The sequence below is a fragment of the Acomys russatus genome, chromosome 15 (assembly GCF_903995435.1).
Source record: "Acomys russatus chromosome 15, mAcoRus1.1, whole genome shotgun sequence".
NCBI classification, from domain to species: domain Eukaryota; kingdom Metazoa; phylum Chordata; class Mammalia; order Rodentia; family Muridae; genus Acomys; species Acomys russatus.
The window spans coordinates 63343126-63370602 of NC_067151.1; the positions used below are offsets into that span (position 1 = coordinate 63343126).

Here is a 27477-nt window from a genome sequence, read left to right on the forward strand (position 1 = left end):
TCTTGGACATGACACGAAGTCAAAAGGAAAGCTTAAACATCTTGTTTCAGGGTGGAAACTATACATACCCAATTCAGCTTGTCAGCTACCATTTATGTGGTGTCAATGTAGGTGACACTAAATTTAACCAAATCCAAGTTGCCACCCTGTGTAACCCATTCTGTGGCCCAGCAGCAACAGCAACACTTCCAGTTTACTACCACCATAGCTAACACACCTTTAGCTCCAGCTATTAACAAGCTTTAAGGAAGATGTAGAACTCTAATCCCAGTGTTAGTGGGAACACGGGTTCCATCTGGGATCATAAAATGTTCATAAAAATTGTTAGAGGAAATATTTTAAAAATGTGGGAGTATATGACAGGTGAGGCAAAGGCTGAAAAATTGTTCTACTCACAAGGCCAACGCATTCCTGTTCAAACAGAAGTCTGGGTGACTGGATAAACAACAAAACAAACTCAACCAAATTAAAGGAAATAGGGTTTCATACAACACAGTATCAAAAGTAGACAGAACAGACTAAATGCACCAACTGGTGGCAGGTTAAGTCCACATCCTATTGTGACAGGTCCTTTCAGCCTCAATCAGGTTTCTTCTATGTTTTCTCAAGTTTGGTTGTTTTACAGGTGTGGTGACTTTAACAAGAGTCTAACAGGCAGGAGGGCGGGCGGGCAGGCAGGCTTCAATCATTGGTTTCAGGATCTGTCTGTGCCATGTAGGCGTCCAATTCGGCATCCAGGTGTCCTTTAGTTTTTGACATGTATGCATCCAATTGGTTGTCCAGCTGCTCCTTGGTCAATACAGGGCGAGTAAGGGCACCTCTTCCTCGGCCACGCCCTCGACCTCGGCCTCCAAAGCCCCCTCTTCCTCGACCTATCATACCCCGACCTGGCCAAACAAGAAAAAACAAAAACAAAAACAAACAAACAAACAAACAAAAAAACAAAAACAAAGAAAAGAAAAAAACAAAAACAAAGACAGTTACGTATTGGTTTGCTGGGTCCTAGCAGAGTGCCCCTTTATAGTTGTGGGGCCTAGCTGAGACAAGCTCAAGGACAGGGCAAAGAGAAATCTGAAAAAACAAGAAACACACTGGGTAGAAAGCAACACATGGAAAGCACACACAATGAATCCCTCTTATGTATTCATCTTTAAATGATAGTAAAAACAAAAACAAAAACCCTGCCCCCTCCCGCTCTGAGAGGGTTTGCATGCGCTCCCGGGCTGGAGTGCAGCTCAGTGGCAGGTGCTTGCCTAGTGTGCACGAAGCCCTGGATCCAATCCTCAGCACCACAGAATGTAATTCTAGTATCTGGGAGGCAGAAGCAGGAGGACTAGAACTTCAAGGCCAGTCAGGGCTACAGGAGAGCTATCTCAAAAATAAACCAAAAGCCTCCCAGTTGCTGGGATTACAGGTGTGTAGTATTAGCTGAAAAATATTAAACATTAACTTCCCCTAGGACAAAGGAATATTCCTACAATTTGGGGCTTACTGTAAATTCATAATTAAAACATAGTATATATGACCCTAGTTAGTCTGGAGGCAGTCAAAGGGCACAGAGACTCAAGGGTAACACTAAGCTTTACCTGGGATATTCTAGACTGCTATCTCATCTGAATGAGGTCTAATAAAGTGATTACATGTATCCAAAGACTGAAAAAACTCAGCTACTTCTCTGACTGGCCACCTTAGGACAACTATTATCTGAGAAGTAATTTCAATTGACTAACCAAACACTCAACTTTCTCAAAGCAACTTTAGTTCCCCCTTAACCTCTGAAGCCTGTCAGAAACCATGTCAATACAACTGGACGAAGCCCATACAAGTCAGACATGTGGTACACGGTGGCAGAGAAGAATGTAACCTGGGCCATCAAATGTCCCTTCCTGCAGCACCGTCAGGACAGTGGGTTATGAAGACCCACCCCACATTTTAGAAAGAACTAGAAAAAATAACCACAAATGCTTCATGCGTTGGGAGTTTACTCAGCAATAAGCCAGAAAGCCCCAATGAAATTTGGCCCTAGCACCATTATTAAACTCTTTTCTAATCTGGTCCATAAGGTCACAAGACAAGAATCAAGGCCCCAAAGCTAAGGTTACTAATAGGCAGCTGGCCAACTTTCAACTTTGATCAGGAAAATGGTCTTTGGTTCTCCAGACACAAAATGTACATTAAATTTACTTGGTTTCAAGCCAACAACAGGCGCCAGGTCTCACTGCTCTACGTCAGTGTCGCTGGATTGAATCTAGTCTCACGCATGCTAAGCATGCGCTTTGCCGCTGAGCTACGCTCTGCTTCTTACTGTTCTCTTTTATTTTTGTTTCATTTGCACTGGTGTCTTGCCTGCTTGTATGTCTGTGTGGGCCTGTGAGTGGCAGACAGTTGTGAGCTGCCATGAGGGTGCTGGGAATTGAACCTAGGTCCTCTGGAAGAGCTGCTCTTACTCACCGAGCCCCCTCTCCAGCCCTTACCATTCTCCTTAATCTGTCTCACTTTTGCCTCTCTCCCTTATTTTTGTCTGTATGGTGTGAGATTGAGCCCAGAGCCGCACGTGTGCTAGGTAAGTGTTCTATACTGCCCTTCATCTCAGCTCCACTTCTCTTACTGGCTTTTGGGCTATGGGGTGGGTGTGTGCAATGGTGGTGGTGGCAGCAGACAGATACAAAAAGGGGGAAACCCCCAACCGATCACTGCATTATTTTAATACAACTTAAATTTCTTTTCAAGACAGGGCTTTTCTCGGCTGTCCTGGACTTGCTTTGTAGACCAGGCTGGCCTCAAACTCACAGTGATCCACCTGCCTCTGCCTCCCGAGTGCTTGGGTTAAAGGTGTGCGCCACAGTGCCCGGCACAACTTAAAAAATTTAAGAGCCTGGAGAAGAACGCCTAAAATGTGGCTCTGGAAAATGTACCTGACTTAATCCTAACAGATCTTTGCATTCTCGCCACGTGAATTTAGAAACTAAGCCAGTTTCAAAAAACAAACAAGACAAACAAACAAGCCTGCCTATGACTTGAAGCTATGCAGAAAGGTGGCTCTGAGCTTTAAAGGGGGGAGAATAAGGGAGCTACTCTCTGAAGTTGGTAGCTGACTAACCTCTACCACCGATTCCGCCACGCCCCATAGCTCCACGCCCTAGGCCCCCTCTCCCAGGACCTCCACGACCTCGAACACCACCTCTTCTTAAGCCCATTCGAGGAGCTACGGCTCGTCCACCTCGGAGCAGGTTTTGACCTTGGAGAGGAGGCATACAATGTATATGCAGGTAAATCCAAGAGAGACAAAGTAGATTGTAACCAAAGGAAGGCAGGTGAGGGTTAAATAAGAATAATTAGTTAATTTTTAGTCTGGGTGGGGCAAATTGCACAGTGCGTGTGAACAAATTAAACAGATCTTTATTCAATTCAGTAATACTGACCACAAGCCATCTTTGGAAAAAGCTGGGGCTTAAGTAAGCTCATACACTTAGTAAGTTAACAATCAGATGCCTAGCATTATGGTAGATTTAAAAATAAATGTGATGTTTCTTGCTTTAAACAAATTTTTAAAGGGGGCAAGAATTTTATAAAGGGAAGAGGTAGGCACCATGGACTAAACTGTTCCCCCTTATCCAGATCAATAGTTTTCACTTGAGGAACACAGATTAGTCACGGTTAGTCATGACACAGGCCAAACGACCCATAATCTTTTCTCTCTTGGTATTGAGGATATTCAACCCAGGGCCTCGCACATGCTAACCACACATTTCTTAGACTTCTTCCTAGAACTTGATTGAACGTGCTTTGTGTTAAGCAGCAGCAGCAGCGGGTGTTTTCAGATGGAATGGAGATGACATGGGTTACCTGTTGTTATGCAGGTCATAGCCTCTCACCACTGCACATTATCAGAAAAGGAATGATACTGGCAAAACACATGCAGCAGTACTAAAAATGTGATTTCAAAGTTATTAATTATATTAAAACAAATTTGGGATTAAAGATGCTAAACAAATGTGTTGATAAGCGGCCCAAGAGAAAGGGGAAGAGGATAGAGCCCAACCCATTATCAGCTACACAGAGACACTGACCTCGGAGTGACATCCCGCCCCTAAGTAGGGTTCTGGTAGTCCGTCCCCCACGTAGTCCTCCTCGGGGCAAGCCTCTCTGGATTATGGGTAGGCCTCTTCCTCCAATTGCTCCTCTGGCCAGGGCACCTATGGGTCGGCCTAAACGTGCCTGGATGTTACTCTTACCCAGGCGCTGCTTTAAGCTCTTCTGGAAGAAAAGGTGTTAGAGGATTGAGATCAAAAAAAAGCAATTCAGTGGGATTTGGCAATTTAAAGCACAGGACAAAAAAGGCAAGTGAGGCATTGGTGTGGAGGGTGTGCCTGCTGTGGATGACATGATTCCAAAGGAAAGACTTTTATTTACTTTAGAACATGGAGAAAAGCAGAATTCTGACCCAGAACAAAGGCTCTAAAAAGCTTTAGTACGAACCACAACAGTGGCACCAGTACAAATCGCCTTACTAATTAGGCTATTCAAATCACAGCAGCAGCTGCAAACTTGCTGCTTCTGAGCCGCAGGTTGACGAGGACATGACTTCATCCCTACCTGCCCAAGGACTACACTGTTTGCAAAGGCTAATCACACACCATAGAGTGCATCACATTCGGGGTAAACTTAAGTTACAAGTTCACTTCAATTCTTGAGATTTAAGGGCAAGATTGACTCCTCACAGTCAAAGAGACCAGTGTGCTCCAGTTTTGAGTATCTATCTCCAGACGGTCCTTTTTTTTTTTTAACCTTAAGATGCAAATAAACACAAAAGTCAACACTCGTTCCCTTACATTTCTTAAATATCTGTAAATTCCACATCTGTCCTTGCCAACCGAATGGTCTTGAGCACACAATTCAATTGCATCTGCGAGAGCCACCCAATTCAAGACAGCGATTTTCAACAATTAGTTTTTCCAAAAGTCCCTGAAGATCACATCTCAGAGAATTAGATTTCTTCAAAGGAGAAGGAGACAATACAGCCAGCCTTGAATACAACCAAGGCCTTGTAATTCTGTTCTTCCAAAAAGCCAGGCAATATTAAAGTGTGTACCTGCATCCAATCAACCTCCACCACATACTGACAGCAGAGGCATATACAAATGTCTTTGCATATATACTTGGCCTGAAAAGAGCTCTGAAAAAGATCTTGTGGCATTATCATTAGCTTTCTAGCACAAAACCTTAAACTACTTCCAATTACAGGAGAAATGCTCCTAACATTAGACATTTAATACAGTCAGGCACAACCAACCCTAAAGGCCTGTCTTGTCACTCCCCCAATTAGCACAGTAATTATTTTTTGTGGTGCTGGGCAGAAAACTCATGGCCGCGGTAGGCAAATACTTTACCTCTGAACTGCACGCACCTCTAGACCCTAGCATACAATTATGATGTCAGGACTGCTTTCTCGAGCTCAATTACTGGCCTCACTCATTTCCTGAGTCCCCTGCCTTAGGGAAGAACTGTACAGTGTGGAGTTCATCTCCAACTGTAGTTGCTCTCCATCCTGGACACTGTGTACACTGAGAGTACTACTCAGTTTTTACTCTAGAGCTGTGCTGTATAAGGTAGCCACTCATTACATACATATGGCTAAATTAAAAAAAAATTAGGCCGGTCGATGGTGGCGCACGCCTTTAACCCCAGCACTTGGGAGGCAGAGGCAGGCAGATCGCTGGGTTCAAGGCCAGCCTGGTCTTCAAATCGAGTCCGGGACAGCCAGGGCTACACAGAGAAACCCTGTCTCAAAAACCAAAAAACAAACAAAAAATTAGTTTGAGGACACTCTGATCTACATATAGAATTCCAGGCTAACTGTAGCTACAGAGCAAGACTCTGGTCCCAAAACCACACTACACAATAACCAAAAACTAAACAGAATTTGGGTTGGCCTTGAGTTCATAATGCCCCTATGTGCTGAGATGACAACCGTGTGCCCTTTGTTTAGCCTTAAGTTAAAAAAAAAAAGTCCCTCAATTACACTAGCCACACTGGATGCTCTTTGACAGGACATATGGCTACTGAACAGATTGAGAGCATCCCACCAACTTGGTGGATGCGGCTGCTTTAGGGGTTAGCCTGTGGAAAGGACCTCTGGCACGGTTTATCAGAAACCGCACAGTTTTTATTTACTCTTAGAAAATGGTGAGCCTATGGCTTGTTCTCCCGAGTCAGGGATGAACCACTCCAAGGCTGAAAGGGAGACAAAGCAGAAAGCCTTGCTTATTTTTGGTCAGCGAGCCCAGTGATTCAGAGTGGGGGTGGGTGTTGTAAGTGCCGACTCTATGCACAGCCATGCAGTGCTGCGGTTAAAATCCTTACAGTTGCATGGCACCGCCCTCTGGACGCCCAGCCACAGCTTGGACATATCCTTCCACAGCCACTGTCCGGACTTGCATATAAGGTCTACGAACGATAAAGAGCAGGTTTTATTTCAGGCCTGAATAGGATCACCTCTTACTGGAAATGTGAAAGAGAACTGACACTTGATCATCCTGCATGCTTGCTCTACTATGCTGATGAAACTAGGTGCTGTTTTTAGCACTGAAAACCTTAGACCAAGGCCATTCAGATTCTGCACTAGGAAGAATAAGATTAATCTAGTCTGTAAATCATTTTTGCAGACAGCAAAGGTAACCAAAACAAAATTACTTTCCTGTTTTTTAGTAAGTGGAGAGAACTGAACCTGGGGCCTTGGGCTAAGCAGGTGCTCTACCACCGAGCAACATTCCTAGACCAGAGGTTCTTTGTATAAAAAGATAAAAGTGAATAAAATTATTCTAAGAGCAAGGACAAGAAAATAATCATTTAATCCTCATTGATAACACAGGTTACAGGTGTCAAGCTCCCTAAAAGAGAAAAGTATTAAAAAATTACTTAATTGGTACCTGTCCAAATTGGAATTCTTTGAACATTTGTTCAGATAAGTTTCAGCTTTTACCCTGAGCCATGCTGTAATCATCCATTATATCCTGACAGCCTTGGTGGCCTGCCTGACACAGATGGCAAGGCCCGTTCTCTCACCTGCTTAAGCTTTAGTGCTGCCTGGACAGAGGGCCTATTCTCCATCTGCTGGGCCAGTCTTCTGTTTCTGGCACTGGCTAGCTGCTGCTGCTGCTGCATCGAAGCCCGAATATTCACTGGCATCGGCTGTTTGTTCTTCAGCATATTAGTAAAGCTTCAAGGTCGAACAAATAGGGTGTTTAAATAAAAGCTTTATTATAAACCTTTATTGGCATTTTCATGGCTTGCTAGACCAGGAGCTCCAGATCCCACGAACTTTAAAGTGGTACATTTGGATCAAGGCTGATGTGGGTTAAAGACTCCTCTGTTTCCACAAACTTGCAAGAACCAGAAACTCAGAAATGCAGCCAAGTGCAGCACAATTAGAAGTGATAACAAGGGCTCAGGTAACAGCTCTTAGAGAAGTGGAAAGTATGAAAAACACGCATTAAGCAAAAATGATGACAAGAGATAGAGATGCAGTTACAAAGACAAACAAAACTGCCTACACTGTTAGAGAGTGAAGGGCTCATTCTGAGGACCAACAGGAGGAAGACCAGAGCCCCTTCCAAGTCCACTCAAACAGCACAGACACAAATCAGTGAAGTTTACCACATTCTAACATGTTACTTTGTAACACATGCACACAGGTAAATAATGTATCACATTTTAAAATGAGCAGAGAAGCACATGTGCTTTAGAAGCAAAAACAGGCATTAAATGCCTTGGGTGTTCTAGCAGCAACATAATAAAATGCTCAAAGACACCAAGTAAATGAAACTCTCACGAACAAGCCTTTAAATACTTTAACTTTTCTTAGCCTCAAAATAATCACTTTTTCTAACTCAGGACTTCTGAGAAAGTTAGTTAGTTAAATCACTGAGAGTCTATGAGACATTAGATCATTCCTGCTATGATTACATTTAATGGAAGAAAACACACAGCTGCCAAAAGAATCAAGACAAAACAAACTAAAAAGCAGAGTGGGTAGAAAGTGAAATGGAGAAAGCAAGTGCCTCTTACAAGGCCCAAGAATGACATTCAAGGGCCTTTGGACATAGTCATGGCTTGCTACCTGCCTCTTACAGGCCAGACACAACCCTGCTGGCCTTGGACGAGGCAGCAGGCCTACTGCAGCCAGGATGTACCGGATCACCATGCTGCACCACCCATGTATCAACGTTAGAAAAAAAAATTAAAGGGAGGGTGTAAGGAGTCTTTTAAAAAATATATCCCACCAGGTAAATATTTCAGATAGCTTAATATAAAAATCTACTGATAAGGGGTTTTGAAACAACCGCCCAATTTGTTTTGTGTACCACATTAGACACAATTAAGAACAGAGGTCTGTAGCCGTCTGTCATAGCTTACAACTGGCTTTTGTGTATTGGACCCCAGGGCCAACTTAAGTAATGTTCCCTTAGGAAGGAGCTGGAGTTGCTGTTGGCTGCCTCACCGCTCGTTTAGAGACATCTTGGTGGTGCTTTTTAGCACAACTTTCGGCGCTGACTGTGCAGCCATCTTCAAATCCCGAGAATCTACAAAGGACAATAGGCACAACGAGGGAGTCAGAACAGTGAAGACTGCATTTCACAAGAGGCAAGGCATAAGCCAACGAAAGGCTACATTACTGGTTAAAGATCATCTTAAGAACTTAAGTTAGCTGGGTGTGGTGGGCACGCCTTTAATGCCAGAACTCCCCAGGCAGAGGCAGGTGGATCTCTGGAGTTTGAGGCTGGCCTGGTCTACAGATCAAGTTCTAGGACAGTCAAGGTTACAGGGGACAAACCCTAGGAGTGGGCAGTGGGGTGTGTGTGCACTAAGTTTGTATGTCTGTTACCTCAACTTATCGGAACTTCAAAGCCGCAGGATGAAGAACATCCGGCTTCAAACTCACAGCCCCGTCAGAATCTCCAAAATGGCAGAATCAGATGGAGGCAAAGCTTAGGAGTCTGGCTTTCAATTAATTACAACAGTCCTTTTCAGCCTGAATAGAGATTGACTCGGCCAAAGAATGTTAAAAAAGAAAAGGCCCAAACCAAACTCAATCTCCAGACCAAGTAAACTACAATCTGGCCGAAGGGGTGACGGCAACGGCATTAATGGGCTTGGGGGTGCATCTTAGATGTCTATAGCAAGCCGAGGGCTTGAGGATCTAGAGAAACGCAGGAGCTGGCAGATGGCTCAGTAGCAGCGTGCTTGTCTAGCCCGATGAAGCCCTAACGTCAATTCCCAGCAGCAGCAGCAGCAGCAGCAGCAGCAGCAGCAGCAGCAGCAGCAGCAGCAGCAGCAGCAGCAGGGAGTGCTGTAACAGGCTGAGGCCATCATGGGTTATGCTCTCACGCACACTCAAAGCAAGAAAAGAAATGCCTAGTTTAAAAACCAATTTCTCATTTCTCAACTCCAAATGCAAGCGGGGCTCTAGTAAGATATGGTAGGGGAAAGGCAGAAAAGGGTTTCTAAAAGGGCGTTCAATCCGAGGGCTCCGTCAAGAGCACTGCACAAAATTTAACCGCAGACAGACCTGGTGGTGGCACACACCGGAGAGGGGCTGAGTCAACGGGGCCACAGCTCCCGGGGAGCTTGGGTTACTTGAGAGACCCTGTCACAACCTAAAGTTAATTTTTTTTTTTTTAAACGGCTGGGGATATTGGGCGGGGCACGCCTTTAACACCAGCACTCTGGAGGGAGAGGCAGGTGGATCTCTTATGAGTTCAAAGCCAGCCTGATCTACAAAGCGAGTCTTGGACAGCCAGGGCTGTAATACAGAGAAACCTTGTGTCCAAAAAAAAAAAAAAAAGCTGGGGATGTTAACTCGGGGTGTTTGCCTAGCCACAGCAGGATTTGGGAGCTCAATTTCGGTGTCGCAAAAACAAACACCCAGAGCCGCCACTAAATCCTGTAGTGCTTATTAACCTCCACTCTACCCTCAAAGCCTCTCACGAACGCCCGCCCCCCGCACCCCTCCCTCCACTTTGGCCAGGTCCCCGTTCCCGCTGTCCCCATCAAACGCTATTCTGGGGGCGAGGCTTGGGCTCCGATGTACGGTGCTTATCGACATAAGCCAGACCCCGGACTCGAGGCCCGGAGCAGAGAAGCCAAACCCGAACCACCATCGCCAAAGCCCGGCAGCCGGCTTGTTGGCTGCGGCCGCGGCTCAGCCTCCGCCTCCCGGCTCCGCCCCCTCCCCGGCCGGCGCGCACCTCGGCTCCGTGCCCCCACCTGCCACCCGCGCCGCCGCGGCCTGCGCCCCCTCGGCGCCCCGCCTCCGCCTCCAGCGCGGACTTACCGAAAGAGACGGACACCAGCGCTCCTCCCGGGGCTGCCACCACGGCTGCGGCGGGGCGGGCCGGGCGCCGGCCGGACCTGACTGACGGCGGGCCGCACGGGTTAGCTAGCTGGGCGGTTGGGTTAAGATGCTTAAACGGTAGGATGAGAGGCTCCCTCGCTGTGGCCTGAGGTATCTAGCGCCGGCCGGTCCCCCTGCTCGTCAGGCCTGCCCTTTCCTGCCTCTTCTCGCCTGTGCTACCACAGCCGGCACCGCCAACTCCCGCTTGGTGTCCAAAACAAAATGGCTGCCGGGCCTTACCAGTGGCGGCGTGACCGGCTAAAATGGCGCCGACGGACTTGCGTCACGGCGCGCGGAGTTAGGGGCGTGGCCAGATGGGCGCTCCGGCCTGCGCAATCGCAGGTGAATCCCCGTGGAGTTTGGCCGAGGTCCCTTAAATGACGTTAGTGCTCCGCCCGTCGGGGCGTGGTCAGTGGCTTTAATCGCTTAGGGTACTTTCAGAACTGTCTTCTGGACAAATTTATAGCCAGCTCTGGTGGGGTTTTTAGGTGTGATGGGAAGCCCTATTCTGTTACTCCCTTATCCCCAAGCTAGAGACAACTGTAAAAAGGTCTTTATTAGGACCTCAGAGCCTAGGTGATTTGCTCTGGCCCTCCCCTCAGCCCTGTTTGTGGTGGGTGGGGGGTTGTTTTTCGAGGTAGGGTTTTTCTGTGTAGATCAGACTGGCTTCACATTCACAAAGATCCGCCCGCCTACTTCTGACGCCCTCCTCCACCACCCCGTACTTGTATTAAAGGCGTGGGCAATCACACCCGGCTCTTCCACATCTAAATCGTGGCCAGTTTTATTTAGGGTAGGGTCTTCTCAACTCAATCCAATAAAGCTAATCTGTCACAGGTGTGCCCAGCTGCTTGGTTGATTCAAGATGTGGTTAAGGAAGTCTGGTGTGGTGGCACACACCTTTAATCCCAGCACTGGGGTGAGGGGAGGCTTAGGCAGACGGATCTCTGGGAGTTTGAGGCCATAGTATACAAAGCATGTCTAGGACAGCCAGGGCTACACAGAGAAACCCTTTTTAGAAAGCCTAAAGAAAAAAAAAGATGTAGTCAAAGTTGCCAACCAAGATAAGCCACAGGATATCTCACCACGGAGCCCAGGCTATCCGTTGAACTCTCAAAGATCCTCCTGCCTCTGCGTTAGAGGGCTGGTATTAAAGGTGTACCCCACCACACCTAGTTAGGGCCCCCTCTCACACTGTGCTGCGTATTGAACCCACTGAGCTAAATCTCCCCCAACCCTCAGTGCCTGTGTTCAGAACTGTAAATGGCTCTAAAGCCTGGCTTTGATGTGTTTTCTTTTGTTTTTTCCTTTCACTCTTCTGTTTTCTGAAACAGGGTTTCTCTGCATAGCCCTGGCTGTCCTGGAACTCTTTCTGTAGACCAATCTGGCCTCTGCCCCCTGAGCACTGGGGATTAAAGGTGTGCACCACCTCTCCCACCTCAGGGTATTTTTCCTTATGGCTGGAGACAAAATAAAGGGCTCAGGTGTTTGAGGGATGAACACTTTCAATTTCCCCTGCCCCATGTGTTCATACTTCCTGGCAGTCTGTGATGATTGGAGGCTGTTTAGTGGTCATTTTCCTTGCTGGATTTACTGTGGCTGAGGGCAGGGGTCTCACTTATCTTGTTCACTAGTGTTTCTATTCCCAGCTCTTACATAATGCCAAGCAATGGTGGGACATCAGTAAACATTGCATGAAGGCTGGAAAAAAATTTTCCAGTTTTTTTTTTTTTTTTGGTTTGGTTTGGTTGAGACAGGGTCTCTATCATGTAGCCTTGGCTGTCCTGGAACTCTCTAGGTAAACCAGGCTGGCCTTGAACTCACAGAGATACATGTGCCTCTGCCAGGTGTTGGGTTAAACAACCATGGTATGTGCTACTGTGTCTAGCTTTCTTTGGTATTTTTTTCTTTTTTTCTTCGGTGTTTTTGATGGCTTGTTTCTGGTTTTGGAGACAAGCTTTGACTATGTGTTATGGGCTGCCTTGGAACTTTCTTCTTTGGTGTTTTTGGTGGCTTGTTTCCAGTTTTGGAGACAGGCTCTGACTATGTGCTATGGGCTGGCTTGGAACTCAAAGTCTTCCTGCCCCATCCTTCAAGTGCTGGCATTACTGATTACTCATACAAATCCTGAAGAGACCAGTGATATGTGGATTTCAGCCAGAACTTTGTACCCTTACACTTCTGGGTTTTGGGTGTTCCTTAAGTAAGATCTAATGTGCATAAAGTCTCCAAAACAAGGAGTTTGGTGAGTGGAGCCCTCTTTACTTCAGACATATCCAACCCAAAGGAGACAGACATTGACACTCGGTGAGAGAGAGAAGCCTTTATTAGAATGAACGGCAGGTCTGGACTGCCGCTCTTGCGCCCTTGGTGCTTGCTGGGACTGGGCAAGGATGGGGACCTAGGGAGGGACAGGTGGGCGAAGACAGGTGGGCGAGGACAGGTGGGCGAGGAGAAGGAAGGATAAAGGGGAAGTTGAAGAGAAAAGGGCGCCGCTCACTGGGGCCGTGTGCTCAGCTGTTCTCCCAGAAGAAGTTGTTACAAGCCACGGTGAGAGCAGCTACCAGCACGACATACTCCTGGAAGTCCACCTCCCCGTCTCCGTTTTCATCCAGCTCCTTCATTACCTTGTCCACAGCATCTGCATCCTTCTGCACCTGTGGAAGGAGGAGATGGACCGGTATACGCTAAGTTAGAGCCAGCGTAGTGGTTGAGGAGGAGGCGGAGATGAGCAAGTGAGAGGATAATATTAGTATTTAATTATGGGAATTGTCTGCAGCCCTAAAGACTGGTGCGCTCCTGTTGCCTGCAGAACCAAGCAGAGTGAATATTAACATCAGCTGACGTACCTGATTTTCTACAATGTGACAAGGACTATATGCTTTGTTTCGTTTAATTAAACACATACACACAAAAGTGGGGTGTGGTGGCGCACGACTTTAATCCCAGCACTCAGAGACAGAGACAGGTGGATCTCTGTGAGTTCCAGGCCAGCCTGGTCTACAAAGCGAGGCCAGGACAGCCAGGGCTACACAGAGAAACTCTGTCTCAAAAAAACCAAAACAACCAACCAACCAACCAAAACCAAAAACAAACAAACAAACAAAAGGCTGGAGAGATGGCTCAGCAGTTAAGAGCATTGACTGCTCCTCCAGAGGTCCTGAGTTCAATTCCCAGCAACCACATGCTGGCTCACAACTATCTATAATGAGATCTGGTGCCCTCTTCTGGTGTGCATGAACACAGTGTGCTCATATACATAAAATAAATAAGTCCCTTTTTTTTTTTCTTTTGTTTTTGTTTTTTTCCCCCTGAGAAAGGGTTTCTCTGTGTAGCCTTGGCTGTCCTGGGCTTACTTTGTAGACCAGGCTGGCCTCAAACTCACAGAGATCCGCCTGCCTCTGCCTCCCGAGTGCTGGGATTAAAGGTGTGTGCCACCACGCCTGGCATAAATAAATCTTAAAACAAAACCAAAAACAACCAAAAACACACAAACATTTTAGGGTACAGTGGCAGATGCCTTTAGTCCCAGCACTCAGTGGGGGAGAGATGCAGATAGATCTGTGAGTTCAAGGTCAGCCTGGTCTACTTACGTTCCATGCCAACCGGGGCTACATAGTGAAACCCTGTCTCAAAAATGAGCAACCCCAGTTTTTGCCGTGTGACCCAGGCTGGTCTAGATCCTGAGGTCTTCTTGGGTCTGCACTGTCAGTGCCAACATTACAGGTGAGTGGCACCGAGCCTGTCTTCTTTAACCCTAATGCAAATAATGTGCGAGCTGTTCCCACTGCTCCCATTATAGAGAAGAAACAAATTGAGAGTTGGGATATAAGCAAAAGTTAGGCAGCAGCAAACCTTCGCAGGGCCACAGCTTGAGTGAAGCCTAGCAAAGGTTCTCGAGGGTTGCATGTGGTCTCTGTCAGCATCTGTTTCTACCTCTATGCATCCTCCAGTCGAATGAAGCTTCACCTTTCCCAGCCTACTTCTCATGTGGATGCCTCCTACAGTGTCTTAATTTACCCCCAGTCTTCCAGTGGACACCATGGCTCAAACATCACCCTGGTGGGGAAGCTATGTGGCCTCATAGGACTAACCTCAACTCTTTGTAGGCCCTTGCTGAGGTTCTGCATTTGAGTTCATGGCTTTACTTTTTTGTTTGCTTATTTATTATTATTGAGAAGGGTTTCTCTGCGTAGCCCTGGCTGTCCTTGTAGACCAGCCTGGCTTCAGTCTCAGAGATCTGTCTGCTTCTGCCTCCCAAGCTCTGGGATTAAAGGTGTGCACTATGTCACCACCACCGGCTCCAGCCCTACTTTTTAAAAAAGTTCTCTTGGGTACTGGCACACACCTCTAATCCCAGTCCTCAGAGGCAGAGGAAGATGGGTCTCTGTGAGTTTGAGGCCAGCCTGGTATACAAAGTGAGCCCAGGACAGCCAAGGCTACACAGAGAAACCTTGTCTCGCAAAACAAAAACAGAAACAAAAAAATTCTCATGGGTATGGTGGTACACTAGCATTTTGGAGGTAGAGGCAGGTTGATCTCTGTGAGTTTAAGGCCAGCCTGGTTTGTGTAGTTAGATCTAGGCCAGGCAGAACTGGTAAAACCTTTGTCTCAAAAAAAAAAAAAAAAAAAAAAAAAGTTTACTGGGTAGGTAAAATAGCCCACGCCTTTCATCCTAGCACTTGGGAGGCAGAGGCAGAGGAATCTCTCTGAGTTCAAGGCTAACCTGGTCTACATACTAAGTTGCCAGACAGCCAGAGCCACACAGTGAGACCATGTCTCAAAAGAAAAAAAAAAGTCTTTATATTTGTGTGTATATGAGTGGTCATGCCCATACCAAGGTGCTTTTGGGGAGACGAGAGGACAGCTTGTGGGAGTCCATTCTCTCCTTTCACTATGTGGGTCCAAACTTAGGTTGTCACACTTGGTGGCAAGTTCCTTTACCTGCTGAGCTATCTCACTAGTCCTTAAAAAAAAAAAAAAAAAAGACAGTCTCAGTTTGTAGCCCTGGCCACCCAGGAACTCACTGTGTAGTCCAGGGTGGCCTCAAATGCATGGTCATTCTTCTGCCTCAGCCTCACAAGTGTCAGGCGCTGGCATTACATGGGAGCTTCCATGCTCAGCTTTGTGGTTGATTTATTTGTTTATTTATTTTTAAATTTATTACTTTTTTTAAAACAAAATCTCACATAGCCTAGGCTGGCTTTGAATTCCTGATCCTCCTGTCTCTACTTCCGAGTGCTAGGACTGAGTGCTGTCTCCTGTGTTCTGCCGTTCATGACGCCATTCGAGGCTGTGGTTAGGGCGCAGAGCCTAGTAGTAACAGGTGCTTGGTACACTAGGGCATTTTGGCTTTTCCAGGGAGGAGTTAGGGAGCCTGGAAAGCCTAGTGAAGACTGGAAGAGGAGGATGGTTGGGCTGAGCTAGGGGTGAGGCAGGGACATGGCAGGGGCACCCACCCGCTTCCTCCACCCTGTACCTCAGCCCTCTACTTACATCCAGGAAGCCGGAGAGTTCGGTTTGCAGCAGGTCTTTCAGCTCCTTCTTGCTCAGCTTATATTTGTCTCCTTCCTTGCCCGAATGGGCGTGGAACACATTGATGAGGGTCTCCATGGCAGTCTCCAGCTCGGAGCCCATTTCAGCAGCACACCTACCCACCCCCACAAGGATGGACGTGAACTGCAAACCAGGTTCAGCATGGCTGGGTCTGGGTAAGGGGAATCCTCACACCTGGCCCTGGTTTCACAGTGCAAGTAGCCGCGAGATGGGCTCCCCCACTGTACTTTATGTTTCACTGGGATTTTGCAGTGTGGGAGAAGCCACAGCCCACCTAAGCCTAGTCCAGTGTCTTGGACCCCTCTGTCATCCCCCAGTCAGAGGGAGTCAGGGGTGGGCATAGAAAGGAAGCAATAGGAATCGGGTTGTCTTCAGAAGCCTGTAAAAGACACGTGGTGGCCGGCTCCTGGCTGCCTAGGCAGATACTTGAGGGTGGTGTCAGGCATGGGTGGACACAGAACCAGGCAGGCTTCTAGCTCTGTTTTTACCTTCCAGGCCTGCCACAGGCATGCCTTGCTGTTGGTAGTTAAGTGGACTGAGGTCTCCAATGCCCACCCCAGGAGGAAGTCTGGTGCCGTTGGTGAGCTGATGGAGGAGTGGCAGTGGGGGTTGGGGGGCTGGTTGGGGGGGCAAGAGTCACTGGGGAGGGGAGTCTCACTGTTCCTGAGCTTCCTGTCAGCAGCATAGCTGTCTTTTTGGCTATATCTCCATCCTTCTGGCTTTGGGGTTTATTTATTTATAACAGGCTCACATTCCATAGCCTTGGCTGTCCTGGAACTAGCTCAGGCTGGCCCTCCACCTGTGGCAGTCCCGCCTCCATGCGCTGGGATTCCTGGTCTGAGCCACCGGGCCTGGCTCCCCTCTCTCTAGGGGTACACTTCCTGTACTCCTGCTGCAGTCCTCTTCTCTGCAGAACCGTCTCTGTTCCTCAGGGAGAACGTAGGGAGAGGGGGATGTCTGAGGTGTTTCCTTGGAGACAGAGCCTCTAAGGAGGAAGCTAACCTGAAGGCCTTGTCCCTGCCGCTGTCCATCCCTGCCTCAGGCCGGCCCTGTTTCAGGAGCTCCAGTGGGAGCAGGATGGGGCTGGTTCGGGTTTAGATAAAGGGCTGAATGCGTGAGGTCATCTGAGCTCAAGGGGCTGGGTGAGCGCAGAGGAAAGGAGAGGTCTGCGGAGAGGAGACTGCCAAGCTCGGCCCCAGCCCTTTGGCCCCGGGAGGGTCATGCCTCCCACAGCCTGAAGGCAGCTCAGGTATCTCAGCTCAGGTGTCCTCATCCCTCCTCACCACTGGCTGTACGGGACAATGGGTTCTGATTAGATGACACCCCAGCTCTTCAATGGAGCCCTTGTGACTGTCACCTGAACTCCAGTCACAAGAAGCAGTTGTCACAGAGACGGAGGGGAGAGAGAACCCAAGCCGGCCTGATCAAAGGGATAAGGGGGCGCTCAGGGGAGGAATTTGGGTGGCTCGGTTACCATTCTCATCTGGGGCAGGGCACCTGGAGGTTGCCTGAGCCCTCTAGCCGCCTGGAATTTTATGTGTGTGTGTGTGTGTGTGTGGGACCCAGGGGTGGAGCAGTGGGAAAACAAAGAGTGAAAAATTAGGGGAGAGAGAATTGGGGGGGAGTCAGGGTTGAGAAAAGGGATAGAGAAGAGGTCTTGGGAAGGTGGGGAGGCAGCGATGGGACAGGACACACTGCCACACAGACCCCCTTCTTCATGGTATCACATGGCCTAAGCTCTGCTGCTCCTACAATTCTCTGGGATCTGGTTCTTGAGAAGGCAGAGTCTGCGGCTGGAGAGGGGGCAGGAATAGCCTTTCTTATTCTTATCCGCAAGGAGCAGGGCTGTGTCCCGTCTCTCCCCACACCTAGAGACGGGGATGCCTGACAGGAGGCGCAGGGTTCTGTGTAGGAGGACCTGGTAGCCTGGAAGCTGCGTGGTGTCCTCGCTCACCAATCTCCCAGCTCTCTGACCTTCACTCACCTCCTCTCATGACTTTTAAAACTTTATTTCCTCTAGACCCCGACTGTGCTTTCCCTTGATTGATGCCTCCCAGCCCCTTGCAGCACCACAGTAGCCCTTTTCAGGGCTCTTGGGGGTCCTTCTGAGGCCCCTTTTCCTCCAGACTGGCTAAGCCAGGTGCCTATCTATCCTAAGCAGCGTAGGATACTCACGGTTGGCCTTGGCCTGAGGTGGAAGCACGTTCTGAGCCGATGGGCAGGCGGCAAATGTGGCTCCAGGAGCGGTGTGGGGAGACCTGGGCTTTAGCTGTCTTTCCCTGCCGACCCTCCTCCCCGACGACTCCACCCCTTAACAAGCGACACCCGAAGGGCTAGGGGCCAGGAGTGGACAGAGGCGCCCTCTGTCTCCCGGGCGGGAGCGGGCTGCCCTGTGTTTCTTTCCGTTCTTTGGTTGCACCCCGTCCCCAAGGCCAGCAGGGAGGAGGTGAGAAGAGAAGTCCTGGGAAGGGTGCTGTGGTGCGGGCTGAGCATGGGAAGGGAGGAATTCTGTCCAGGAGGGCGCCTCCGTGAGGGGCTTCTGTCGCAGAACTCAACTTCAACCCCCCCAATTTCAGTTCCACTCTGGGGGCCTCAGCCTGGGCTCTCCGAGTGCCCTTGAACTGTAGGCTCTCAGATGGGCACTTCCCAGTGCTCAATTCCCCAAGTGTTTTTTTGATTTTTGCTTTTTAATTTTTACAAACAGCAGCCCCTCTGACACAGACTCCTGAGTAGCTCCCCCCTCCCCCGCGCCCCATAATTGAGAAGGAGGGATGGGACCCCACGGTCTCTCTTGAGCAGGCTCTGTCCCGGTCGCGGGGCGCTGTAATGGGATGGCTAGTGACAGCAGGGGCGGTCCCTCTCTTCCGAATCAGCGGAGGCGGAAACTTGACGCTTGGGACTTGGGAGTGGCTCTCCCGTTTGCTGGTGGATATAAAAACTTCAGCCTCGAGGCTCCAGCTGCACAGGCAGCATCACTTCTCCTTGTCTCGAGGTGAGTTACTCTTCCTGATTCTACAGAGAGCCTGGAGACCTTTTTTTTCTGTATCGGCTCCCGGGTTCCTCCTTCCAAGCGGATTCAGGCAGAGATTCAGGAAGTGGCTTTAGGAGAGCAGGCAACGGTCCTTGCAGGAGTATGTGGAAGGCTGGACATAAGTGCCGGGGCGAGTAGGCAGGCTTCTTCCTGCACCCCTGAGGGGCCTGGTGGCCAGGCCAAACACTTCGCGGGTTGTGGGCTTGAAGAGTCTGAAGAGTCCCTATCTAGACCTTGTCAACCATAGATAGGAGAGGGTCGGGTCGGTGTATTCCTGTGCTGAGCATCTGCCAACCCCCTTAGTAGAGGTAGGGTATGGAGCGGAGAAGATGGGTCTGTCCCGATTGAGCCTTTGCCAATCCTAGGCTTCTCTATCAGGGACAGTAGCCAGTATATGGGAGGGTGGAGACTCCCGTCTCCTGACCCTATGACAGGGAGTGACAAAAAGAAAGGGCCGTTAGAATACAGACCCCACACAGGACGCTACCACACTCAGAGAACTCAGTAGAAAGATCCTCACAGATAGAGCGATTGCCGCAAGAGAGGCCATTACTACAGAGGCATCCTTAGGACAGACACTCAAAAAGGACGCTTAAGACATGAGAGTCAGAGAAAAAGAATTTCTGGAAGTGAACCTACACTGAAGTCCTAGTGTCTGTTCTGGGCCCTTTCATCGTTGCCGTGCTGACCCTTTGAGGCAGCCACTGCCCCCATTCTCGGATCCCTGACTCTCCTGGTCTCTTCCCTGTCAGGTCAGTCTGTGAGGACATCAACTCCTGCTTTGGTGTACTAATGGCAGCAGAGCCCCTGACTGAGCTGGAGGCGGCCATTGAGACCGTGGTCACTACTTTCTTCACCTTTGCAGGGCAGGAAGGACGGAAAGGCAGCCTGTGCATCAATGAGTTTAAGGAACTGGTCACCCAGCAGCTGCCTCATTTGCTCAAGGTTGGTAGAGGTCTCTAGGGAGCGAGATTTTCTATGTATGACAGGTGATGACACTGAATAGACAATGTGACGTGCGGCTGCATGTGTAGGTGGTTCTGTGTTTCCCTGCCTCTGGTAGAGGTGTGTGTGTGTGTGTGTGTGTGTGTGTGTGTGTGTGTGTGTGTAAAACTAGATGAGCAAAGATGCTATGTTGGTGTTATTATTGGGCTCAATGCTTCTGCTAAACAATGTTATTGAGTACTTGAGTCTACCTGTGTCTCTCTGGTCTCATTTTCCCAACATATTACTGGGCCCAGAGGTGGATTCCAGGAGATTTACAGACATAATAAGAACTAAAAGGAGGCTTAACAAAAATACAACTACAAGGTTTGGGGGTGCATGTCTGTCCATCCGTAATCCCAGCACTCAGGAGGTTGAGGGAGAGGGATCAGGAATTTGAAGCCACCTTAGGGAGACCCTTTCTTAACAAGCAGTACATAAAGTCATAGTGGTCTCTACTCTCAGTGTGCCCAGGCCTATGAGGAGCATCTATGACTACTTTCTACTCCCTAAGAGTATCTCCTCAATAGGGGGGCTCATTCTACAGAAGTGAATGGGGGGCTTCTAATTTATTGAGTCTGAGTTTTCATGCTATTTTAGTTTGCTAGCCATTTATTTTACATCATTTATGAAAATTCACAGACACATAAGAGTATAGGAAGATGGCTGGGCATGGTGGTGCATGCCTTTAATCCCAGTATTCGGGAAGCAGAGGCAGGTAGATTCTGAATTTGAGGCCAGTCTGGTGCATAGAGTGAGTTCCAGGACAGTTAGGGCTACACAGAGACACCCTGTCTCGAAAAACAACAACAAAAGTGTGATTTTTTTCCTCCTTTTTGAGACAGGGCCTCACTATATAGTCCTGGTTGACCCAGAACTTGCTATGTAGTCAAGGCTGGCCTACCCTGCTGCAGCTTCTCAAAGTGTGGGATTGTGCCACTCCAGCCAGCTCCTAGATTGTGTGTGTGTGTGTATGTGTGTGTGTGTGTGTCTCACATAGCTAAGGGTGCCCTCAAATTTGTGCTGCTATTTCATAAGGGCTGAGATTGCAGGTGTGTGCCACCAGTAGCAACACGATTGTAGATCATCTTTCCCCCCCCACTTTCACTTTATGTATATGGGTGTTTTGCCTGCATGTATGTCTGTGTGCTTCATTTGTGTGCTTGGTGCCCATGGAAACCAGAAGAAGACATCAGATCAGGTGGTTGTGAACTGCTATGTGGGTGCTGGATATTGAAAACAAGTATTGCTGGGCATGGTGGCACACTCATGCCTTTAATCTGGCAGAGGAAGGCAGGTCTCTAAATTCAAGGTCAACCTGGTTACAGATTGAGTTCCAAGACATCCAAGATTACCCTGCCTCAAAAAACCAAAAACATTTTAAAAATTTAAAAAATATGTAGCTTAAGATAGCCTTGAGGGAAAAAAAAAAAAAAAAAAAAAGATAGCCTTGAGGTCACTGTAGTCTCTAGTTTTGGCCTCCTCAGCGTTAGTCAGGATTCAGGCATGCGAGTCTTGACGTCACCAGGATCTTTAGTCGTCTCTTGATGTCACCAGGATCTCTTGACTGCTTATTTTTCTTCGCTTTTGGTTTCTCAAGACAGGGTTTTCCTGTGTAGCCCTGGCTATCCTGAACTCACTTCGTAGATCAGGCTAGTCCCCGAACTCACAGAGCTCCATCTGCCTCTGCCTCCCCAGGGCTGGGATTAAAGGCGTAAATTACCACCAACAGGTTTGTGTTAGTTTTCAAGGAGAACTTTCATTTTATTTATTTATTTGATGTTTAGATCTTTTTTTAAATTTATGTAATTTTAATTTATGTACATTGGTGTGAGGGTGTCAAATTTTGGAGTTACAGACAGTTGTGAGCTGCCATGTGGGTGCTGGGAATTGAACCCAGGTCCTTTGGAAGAGCAGGCAGTGCTCTTAACCACTGAGCCATCTCTCCAGCCCCGATGTTTAGATCTTTTAAGACAAGGTATCATTATGTAGCTTTGGCTGATCTGAAACTCACTGTCACAAGCTGGCCTTGAACTCATAGTAGTCCTCTTTTCTTGGCCTCCCATCTGAAGGAGATGACAAGCATTTTAAAAATATTTTATTTAATTTATGTGTGGTGGTGTCAGATCTTGGAGTTACAGACAGTTGTGAGCTGCCATGTGGGTGCTGAGAATTGAACCTGGGTTCTTTGGAGGAGCAAGCGGTACTCTTAACCACTGAACCATCTCTCCAGCCCCGATGACAAGCATTAACAGTACATCTGGCTCACTTCACTTTATTATGTTAAAAAGAGCCCAATAAATATTTGAATTAGGATCCCATCAATTACATTTAAGGTAAAACTGATGTCTTTACACTACTGAGCCTTGCCAAGATGTGTACTTTAAGTAGAGAGTGTCAGAACTGGACTAAAATCCCGAACACTCTGTAGTGGAGATAAACATGTTTTTGTTTTGATTCCAAGTGTGGGATAGGTAGTGGATGTACACATGTTTTTGTTTTGATCCCAAGTGTGACACAGGGAGCAGACTTGTGAGAGAACAGGTGATGTTTATCCACTAGAAGACAAACCACTTCTTGGGGGTCTTGGTTTTTGCCAGCTGAAAAACATCCTAGTACAGACTCTCAGAGGACACACACACACACACACACACACACACACACACACACACACACACACACCTGCACCTGCACACGCGCACACACACACCACACACACACATACATACACATATGCCCCAAAAAGGAGGGTGGGCTTCTTGGGATCTTGGATTGTTTGACTATTCATCGGTCCACTCTGAGATGCTCCTAGAGAGAACCGCTCCAGGGAAGGCTTCAGGCTTGGGCTGAGGCTTCCAGTTCTGGTTGCTCCAGGTTCCAGCAGCAACTTTGGTGGAATTGCTGGTCTGCCAAATCCTGCTCATTAGGCCAGGAGAGTCGTTCCCAGGAACTGACACCCAGAAGGTTTCATTCTTCTTTTCCTTAGTCTCCTTTCCCTCCTGTTTAGGGCAGTCTGGTTGTAAGGGAGATACTTTCATTTAATAAGTTCATAACAAAGTATGCTTGTCAGTCGAGTGGTGGTGGCGCACACCTTTAATCCCAGCACTTGGGAGGCAGAGGCCAGCCTGCTCTACAGGGTGAGTTCCAAGACAGCTAAGGCTAACACAAGAAACCTTGCCTCGAAAAACCAAAACAACAAGCAAACAAACAAAGTTATACCTGTTAAGGACACTGAGCCTGGAACACTCAGTGTCTGCTGGAGAACTGCTTGCTATGCACATGTCTGCTGTAGTACTGTTCCATGTTGAAGCGGGGCTTGGTAGTGGACACCTGTGCTCCCAGCACTTGAGAGGTGGAGGCAGGAGGATTAGGACTTCAACGCCATCCTCAGCTAACTGGTGGGTTTAAGACCAGCGTAGAGTACATGAGATTCTGTCCTAGAGGCAACCAACCCAGAAAGTGTTCTGTGTTGACCCAGGCATGGTGGCGCATGACCAACCCAGAAAGTGTTCTGTGCTGACCCCAGGCATGGTAGCACATGACCGTCATCCCACATCATTGCAAAGCAGCTTTCAAAGAGAATAAGAGAGAGTTTATTCTGGGCCAAATATGAGCAGGTATCAGGTAACGAAAAGCTTAGGTCCAGGCCTGGTGGCACATGCCTTTAATCTCTAACCAAAAGTTAGTTTGGGGCCGGGCGTCGTGGCGCATGCCTTTAATCCCAGCACTCGGGAGGCAGAGGCAGGCGGATCACTGTGAGTTCAAGGCCAGCCTGGTCTACAAAGCGAGTCCAGGATAGTCAAGGCTACACAGAGAAACCCTGTCTCGAAAAACCAAAAAAAAAAAAAAAAAAAAAAAGTTAGTTTGTAGAAGGAAACACCTATGTTTTAAAGTGATGTCTAATTGAGTGGCAGAAAAGGTTCTGAATCAGAGAAGATTTGACAGAATAGGACCTGCCCACATCTCAGGAGAAGAGAGAGGAAAGGGAAGCTACTTAAGAGGTAGTTTTACAGGAAGAGGAGGCAGTTTTACCAGGACAGTAATCGAGAGATGGGCTTGCAGCGAGAGAATCCAGGTGAGGACGGAACGGGCCAGAAAATGAGAAGAAGCCAGGAAGGTTAGTGCAGATTGCTGAGGTAGTTTGAGGCCAAGCAGAGCAATTCTGGCCTGAGAGAGGAGTCAGATTGAATAAGTCAGCTGGGAGAAGAGTTTGAGCCAGAACAGCTGAGTTGAACCAGCCAGCACAGAGCTCAGAAAGAACGAAAAGGGGTGAGCTTGTTAAGCGGTAAGTCTCAGAGGTTGAAAACATTCTAAACCTAGGTTAGATTGTGTGGAGGCTAGAAGCTTCCAGGACTAGGCCTAGGTTAGCAGAAGGAGGCAGTAAGCCTCCCAGACAACAGTTGAGCCATGATAACAAAAGTTTCTTTTACAGTCAGCCCTGTAGAATCTTTAACAGGAGTGTGGCTTTCTTCCTGGGAACTTCCACTTAGACTCAGCACTTGAAGAAGGAGGCAAGAGGAGGCAGAACTCAGGGCCATATAGTGAGTCTTTGTCAGAAAAACAAAACAAAATCAGGTAGAATCTAAAGTAATTTTCTGTGTTTAGTATGAAGAAAGAGATTTTTCCCCCCTAAGAGAGGGTTTCTCTGTGTATCCTTGGCTGTCTTGGACTTGTTTTGTAGACCAGGCTGGTCTCGAACTCACAGAGATCCAACTGCCTCTGTTGCCTCCAGTGCTGGAATTATAAAGGTGCGCCACCTTGCCTGGCTCTCCGTTATTATTCTTATAACTAAAAGCAATTAAATTTTTCTTTGAGACATATTTTCCATATGTATCCCAGGCTGGCCTCAGATTTGCTATAGAGCCATGAATAATCTTGATCCTGATCCTCCTGCCTCTACCTTCCAAGTGCTGGAATTACAAGCACGTGCCACTATACCAAGTTTACCTATTAATAGTAGTTTTGTGTGTATGGTATTAGAGACTGAAGCCAGGGCCTCATGCATGTGAGGCTCCCCAGGGCTCAGCCAAATCCTTAGCCTTTTAAAAAATTTTGAAAAAGACTGTCATTAAATTGACCTGTAGGCCTTGAACTCTGAATCCTCCAGCCTTTGTCTCTTAGGTAGTTGAGGTTACTGTTCTGCACTACCAGTCATGGCTGAGGTGCAAGCCCGGTGAAAGCCATGATTTAGAAAAACCTAGATTTGGTCCTGGAGAGATGGCTCAGAGGTTAAGAGCACTGGCTGCTCTTCCAGAAGTCCTGAGTTCAATTCCCAGCAACCACATGGTGACTCACAAGCATCTATAACTAGATGTGGTGCCCTCTTGTGGCTCTGCAGGCAGAGCACTGTGTACAAAGTAAATACATTTTAAAAAGAAAAAGAAAAAGCCGTGGTGTGGTGGCGCACGCCTTTAGTCCCAGTACTTGGGAGGCAGAGGCAGGCGGATCACTGTGAGTTCAAGGCCAACCTGATCTACAAAGTGAGTCTAGGACAGCAAAGGCTACACAGAGAAACCCTGTCTCAAAAAAAAAAAAAAAAAAAGCAAGCAAGCTTGGGTTTGGCTTAATGGTTAAGCACACTGGCTGCCCTTCCAAAGGACCAGGATTGAGCTCCATTGCCCCATGATGGTCATCACTGTCTGTGCCTCAGCTCAAGGGGATCCAAACCCTCTTCTGGCTTCAGCAGGCACCAGGCGCACACATGGTGCAAAATAGCCATATATATAAAATAATAAAATAAAATAAACAAAACAAAACAAAATAAAATAGTACAAAGAGAAAAAGAAACCTGGACTCAAATACAGATTCTAGCTATTTGTCTGTGCTTGACACTAGTATCTGATCTTTTTGAGGTTTACGTTTCTCATCCGCTAGGCAGACTTGTCATTGTGTCTTTCTTATTGCCTGGATGGTCTGTTTTAGTTCTTCTTCTCCTCGTGTTCTGCCTGCATGTACACCTGCAGGCCAGAAGAGGGCACCAGATCTCATTACAGATGGGTGTGAGCCACCATGTGGTTGCTGGGGATTGAACTCAGGACCTCGGGAAGAGCAGTCAGTGCTCTTAACCTCTGAGCCATCTCTCCAGTCCTGGTGGTGTGTTTATTTAACCTGTATTTGTTGAAGACCTACTCTGTCTTGGTGAGCAAACTTCAGCTGTGTACTTGACAGTGAAAGTACGGTGTTGAACAAGGTAGACAATGTCCTTGAGCCACTGAGGGGGGCCGCCATCCTAGCAGATCTTGAGGATCAAACGACACAAAACATAATGTAATCTCACAATGCTGGGATCAAGGCCCTAAGGCTGGCTGTTTGCACTCTTCCCTCCCGCTGGTAGTGGAGGTGCTGTCCAGTGAGTTTGCTTCGTGTCATCTGGAGATTTGTTCGGCAGATCTTTGCCTTTGTCCTAACGTTGACTCAAACATTGAGCGTGGGGGCCTGACCCGGGTTTGGTTCCCGGCACCCAAGTGGCAGCTCACAACCATCTCTAACTCATGTTCAGATATCTTCCTTTCTGACCTCTGTGGGCACCCGGCACGTCTGTGCTACGCACACACGCCACATGTTGGCAGAATGCTCGTACATATAAAACGAAATGAATAAAGCTAAAAAGCAAAACCAAAAACCCCCTCACGCCTCCCCCTCCCTGCCACCCCAGTGTTGAGACTGAAACTCATGAGAGGCACCCTTCATTCCGACACCCACCGCTTGCCCAGCAATGGCGTTATGCTGTAATTGTTTATCTGGCAACAAATCCTTTCACCATGAACACAGGCTTACAGAATCTGCTGGTTTCATAGCCATGAGACACCTTCTCAAGAGCACCCTAGAAAACCAGATAACCTGGTATTTTTGCTATTCCTCTGCCCTACTGGGTGGTGACTAAACTGACAAGGCATCAGGATGTTGCCGATGAGCAGCGGTGGCAGTAGTGCCCTGTGGAGGAGGAGGGTGGCCTACAATCAGCGATAGCTAGGTCTGCTGCTGTCCCTTGGATACGGGATCTCCAGGCGGTGCGACCATAGTCTCATCCTTCAGGTCAGGAGCAGGTGTCGGTGCTGTCTGAAGGAAGGCACCCGACAGTTCTTCCCTCTCTTCCTGCCTCAAGAGTCCTAGTTCCTAACCGTTCCCTTTTACATCTTAGGACATGGGCTCCCTGGATGAGAAGATGAAGAGCTTGGATGTGAACCAGGACTCGGAGCTCAAGTTCAACGAGTACTGGAGACTGATTGGGGAACTGGCTAAGGAAATCAGGAAGGAAAAGGCCCTGGAGATCCGGAAGAAGTAAAGCCTGCCTGTCAGGATTGGGGGTCAGCAGGGTCTGCTGGGCTGGGCCAGGCAGAATGCCACTGTCCCCAAATAAAGCTTCCTTGAAACACAGATGCTTATTTTTTTATACACTACCATGATTTTCTTTTTCTTTTTCTTTTTTTCAAGACAAGGTTTCTCTGTGTAGCCTTGGCTGTCCTGGTCTTACTTTGTAGACCAGGCTGGCTTCGAATTCACAGAGATCCAC

At 48.0% G+C, this 27477-nt stretch overlaps 5 protein-coding genes across 11 annotated transcripts in view; 3 read left to right on the forward strand and 2 right to left on the reverse strand.

Moving 5' to 3' along the window:
• LOC127199491 (protein S100-A2) overlaps positions 1 to 27477 on the forward strand; it is a 284365-nt gene that overhangs the window by 133433 nt on the left and 123455 nt on the right. The gene's annotated exons all lie outside the window — the stretch shown is intronic.
• Chtop (chromatin target of PRMT1) lies at positions 199 to 10437 on the reverse strand. Of its 7 annotated transcripts, none has more exons than XM_051157596.1 (7): positions 10334 to 10437; positions 8501 to 8582; positions 7066 to 7219; positions 6364 to 6447; positions 4071 to 4254; positions 3101 to 3238; positions 199 to 887 (listed from the first exon to the last, which is right to left on the reverse strand). In XM_051157596.1, exons 2-7 carry the CDS (start codon positions 8563 to 8565, stop codon positions 682 to 684), a joined length of 831 nt encoding a protein of 276 aa, XP_051013553.1. In that variant the 5' UTR covers positions 8566 to 8582; positions 10334 to 10437; the 3' UTR covers positions 199 to 681. The 7 variants fall into 7 exon arrangements, with proteins under 7 accessions (XP_051013553.1, XP_051013552.1, XP_051013555.1 ...); XM_051157595.1 differs by having other exon boundaries at positions 4071 to 4257; XM_051157598.1 differs by lacking the exon at positions 6364 to 6447.
• S100a1 (S100 calcium binding protein A1) lies at positions 12837 to 18292 on the reverse strand. The gene is made up of 3 exons (XM_051157619.1): positions 18125 to 18292; positions 15890 to 16043; positions 12837 to 13050 (listed from the first exon to the last, which is right to left on the reverse strand). Exons 2-3 carry the CDS (start codon positions 16028 to 16030, stop codon positions 12907 to 12909), a joined length of 285 nt encoding a protein of 94 aa, XP_051013576.1. The 5' UTR covers positions 16031 to 16043; positions 18125 to 18292; the 3' UTR covers positions 12837 to 12906.
• The window catches only part of LOC127199484 (protein S100-A13-like), a 65521-nt gene continuing 56809 nt past the window's right edge, over positions 18766 to 27477 (forward strand). Inside the window, exon 1 of the mRNA XM_051157604.1 lies at positions 18766 to 18941. Within this exon, the coding sequence (XP_051013561.1) occupies positions 18781 to 18941 (161 nt within the window). The 5' untranslated portion in view covers positions 18766 to 18780. The remainder of the gene's footprint in view (positions 18942 to 27477) is intronic.
• S100a13 (S100 calcium binding protein A13) lies at positions 18816 to 27339 on the forward strand. Its single transcript, XM_051157603.1, has 3 exons — positions 18816 to 18941; positions 19733 to 19925; positions 27106 to 27339. The coding sequence occupies exons 2-3, from the start codon at positions 19773 to 19775 to the stop codon at positions 27247 to 27249; spliced, it is 297 nt and encodes a 98-aa protein (XP_051013560.1). The 5' UTR covers positions 18816 to 18941; positions 19733 to 19772; the 3' UTR covers positions 27250 to 27339.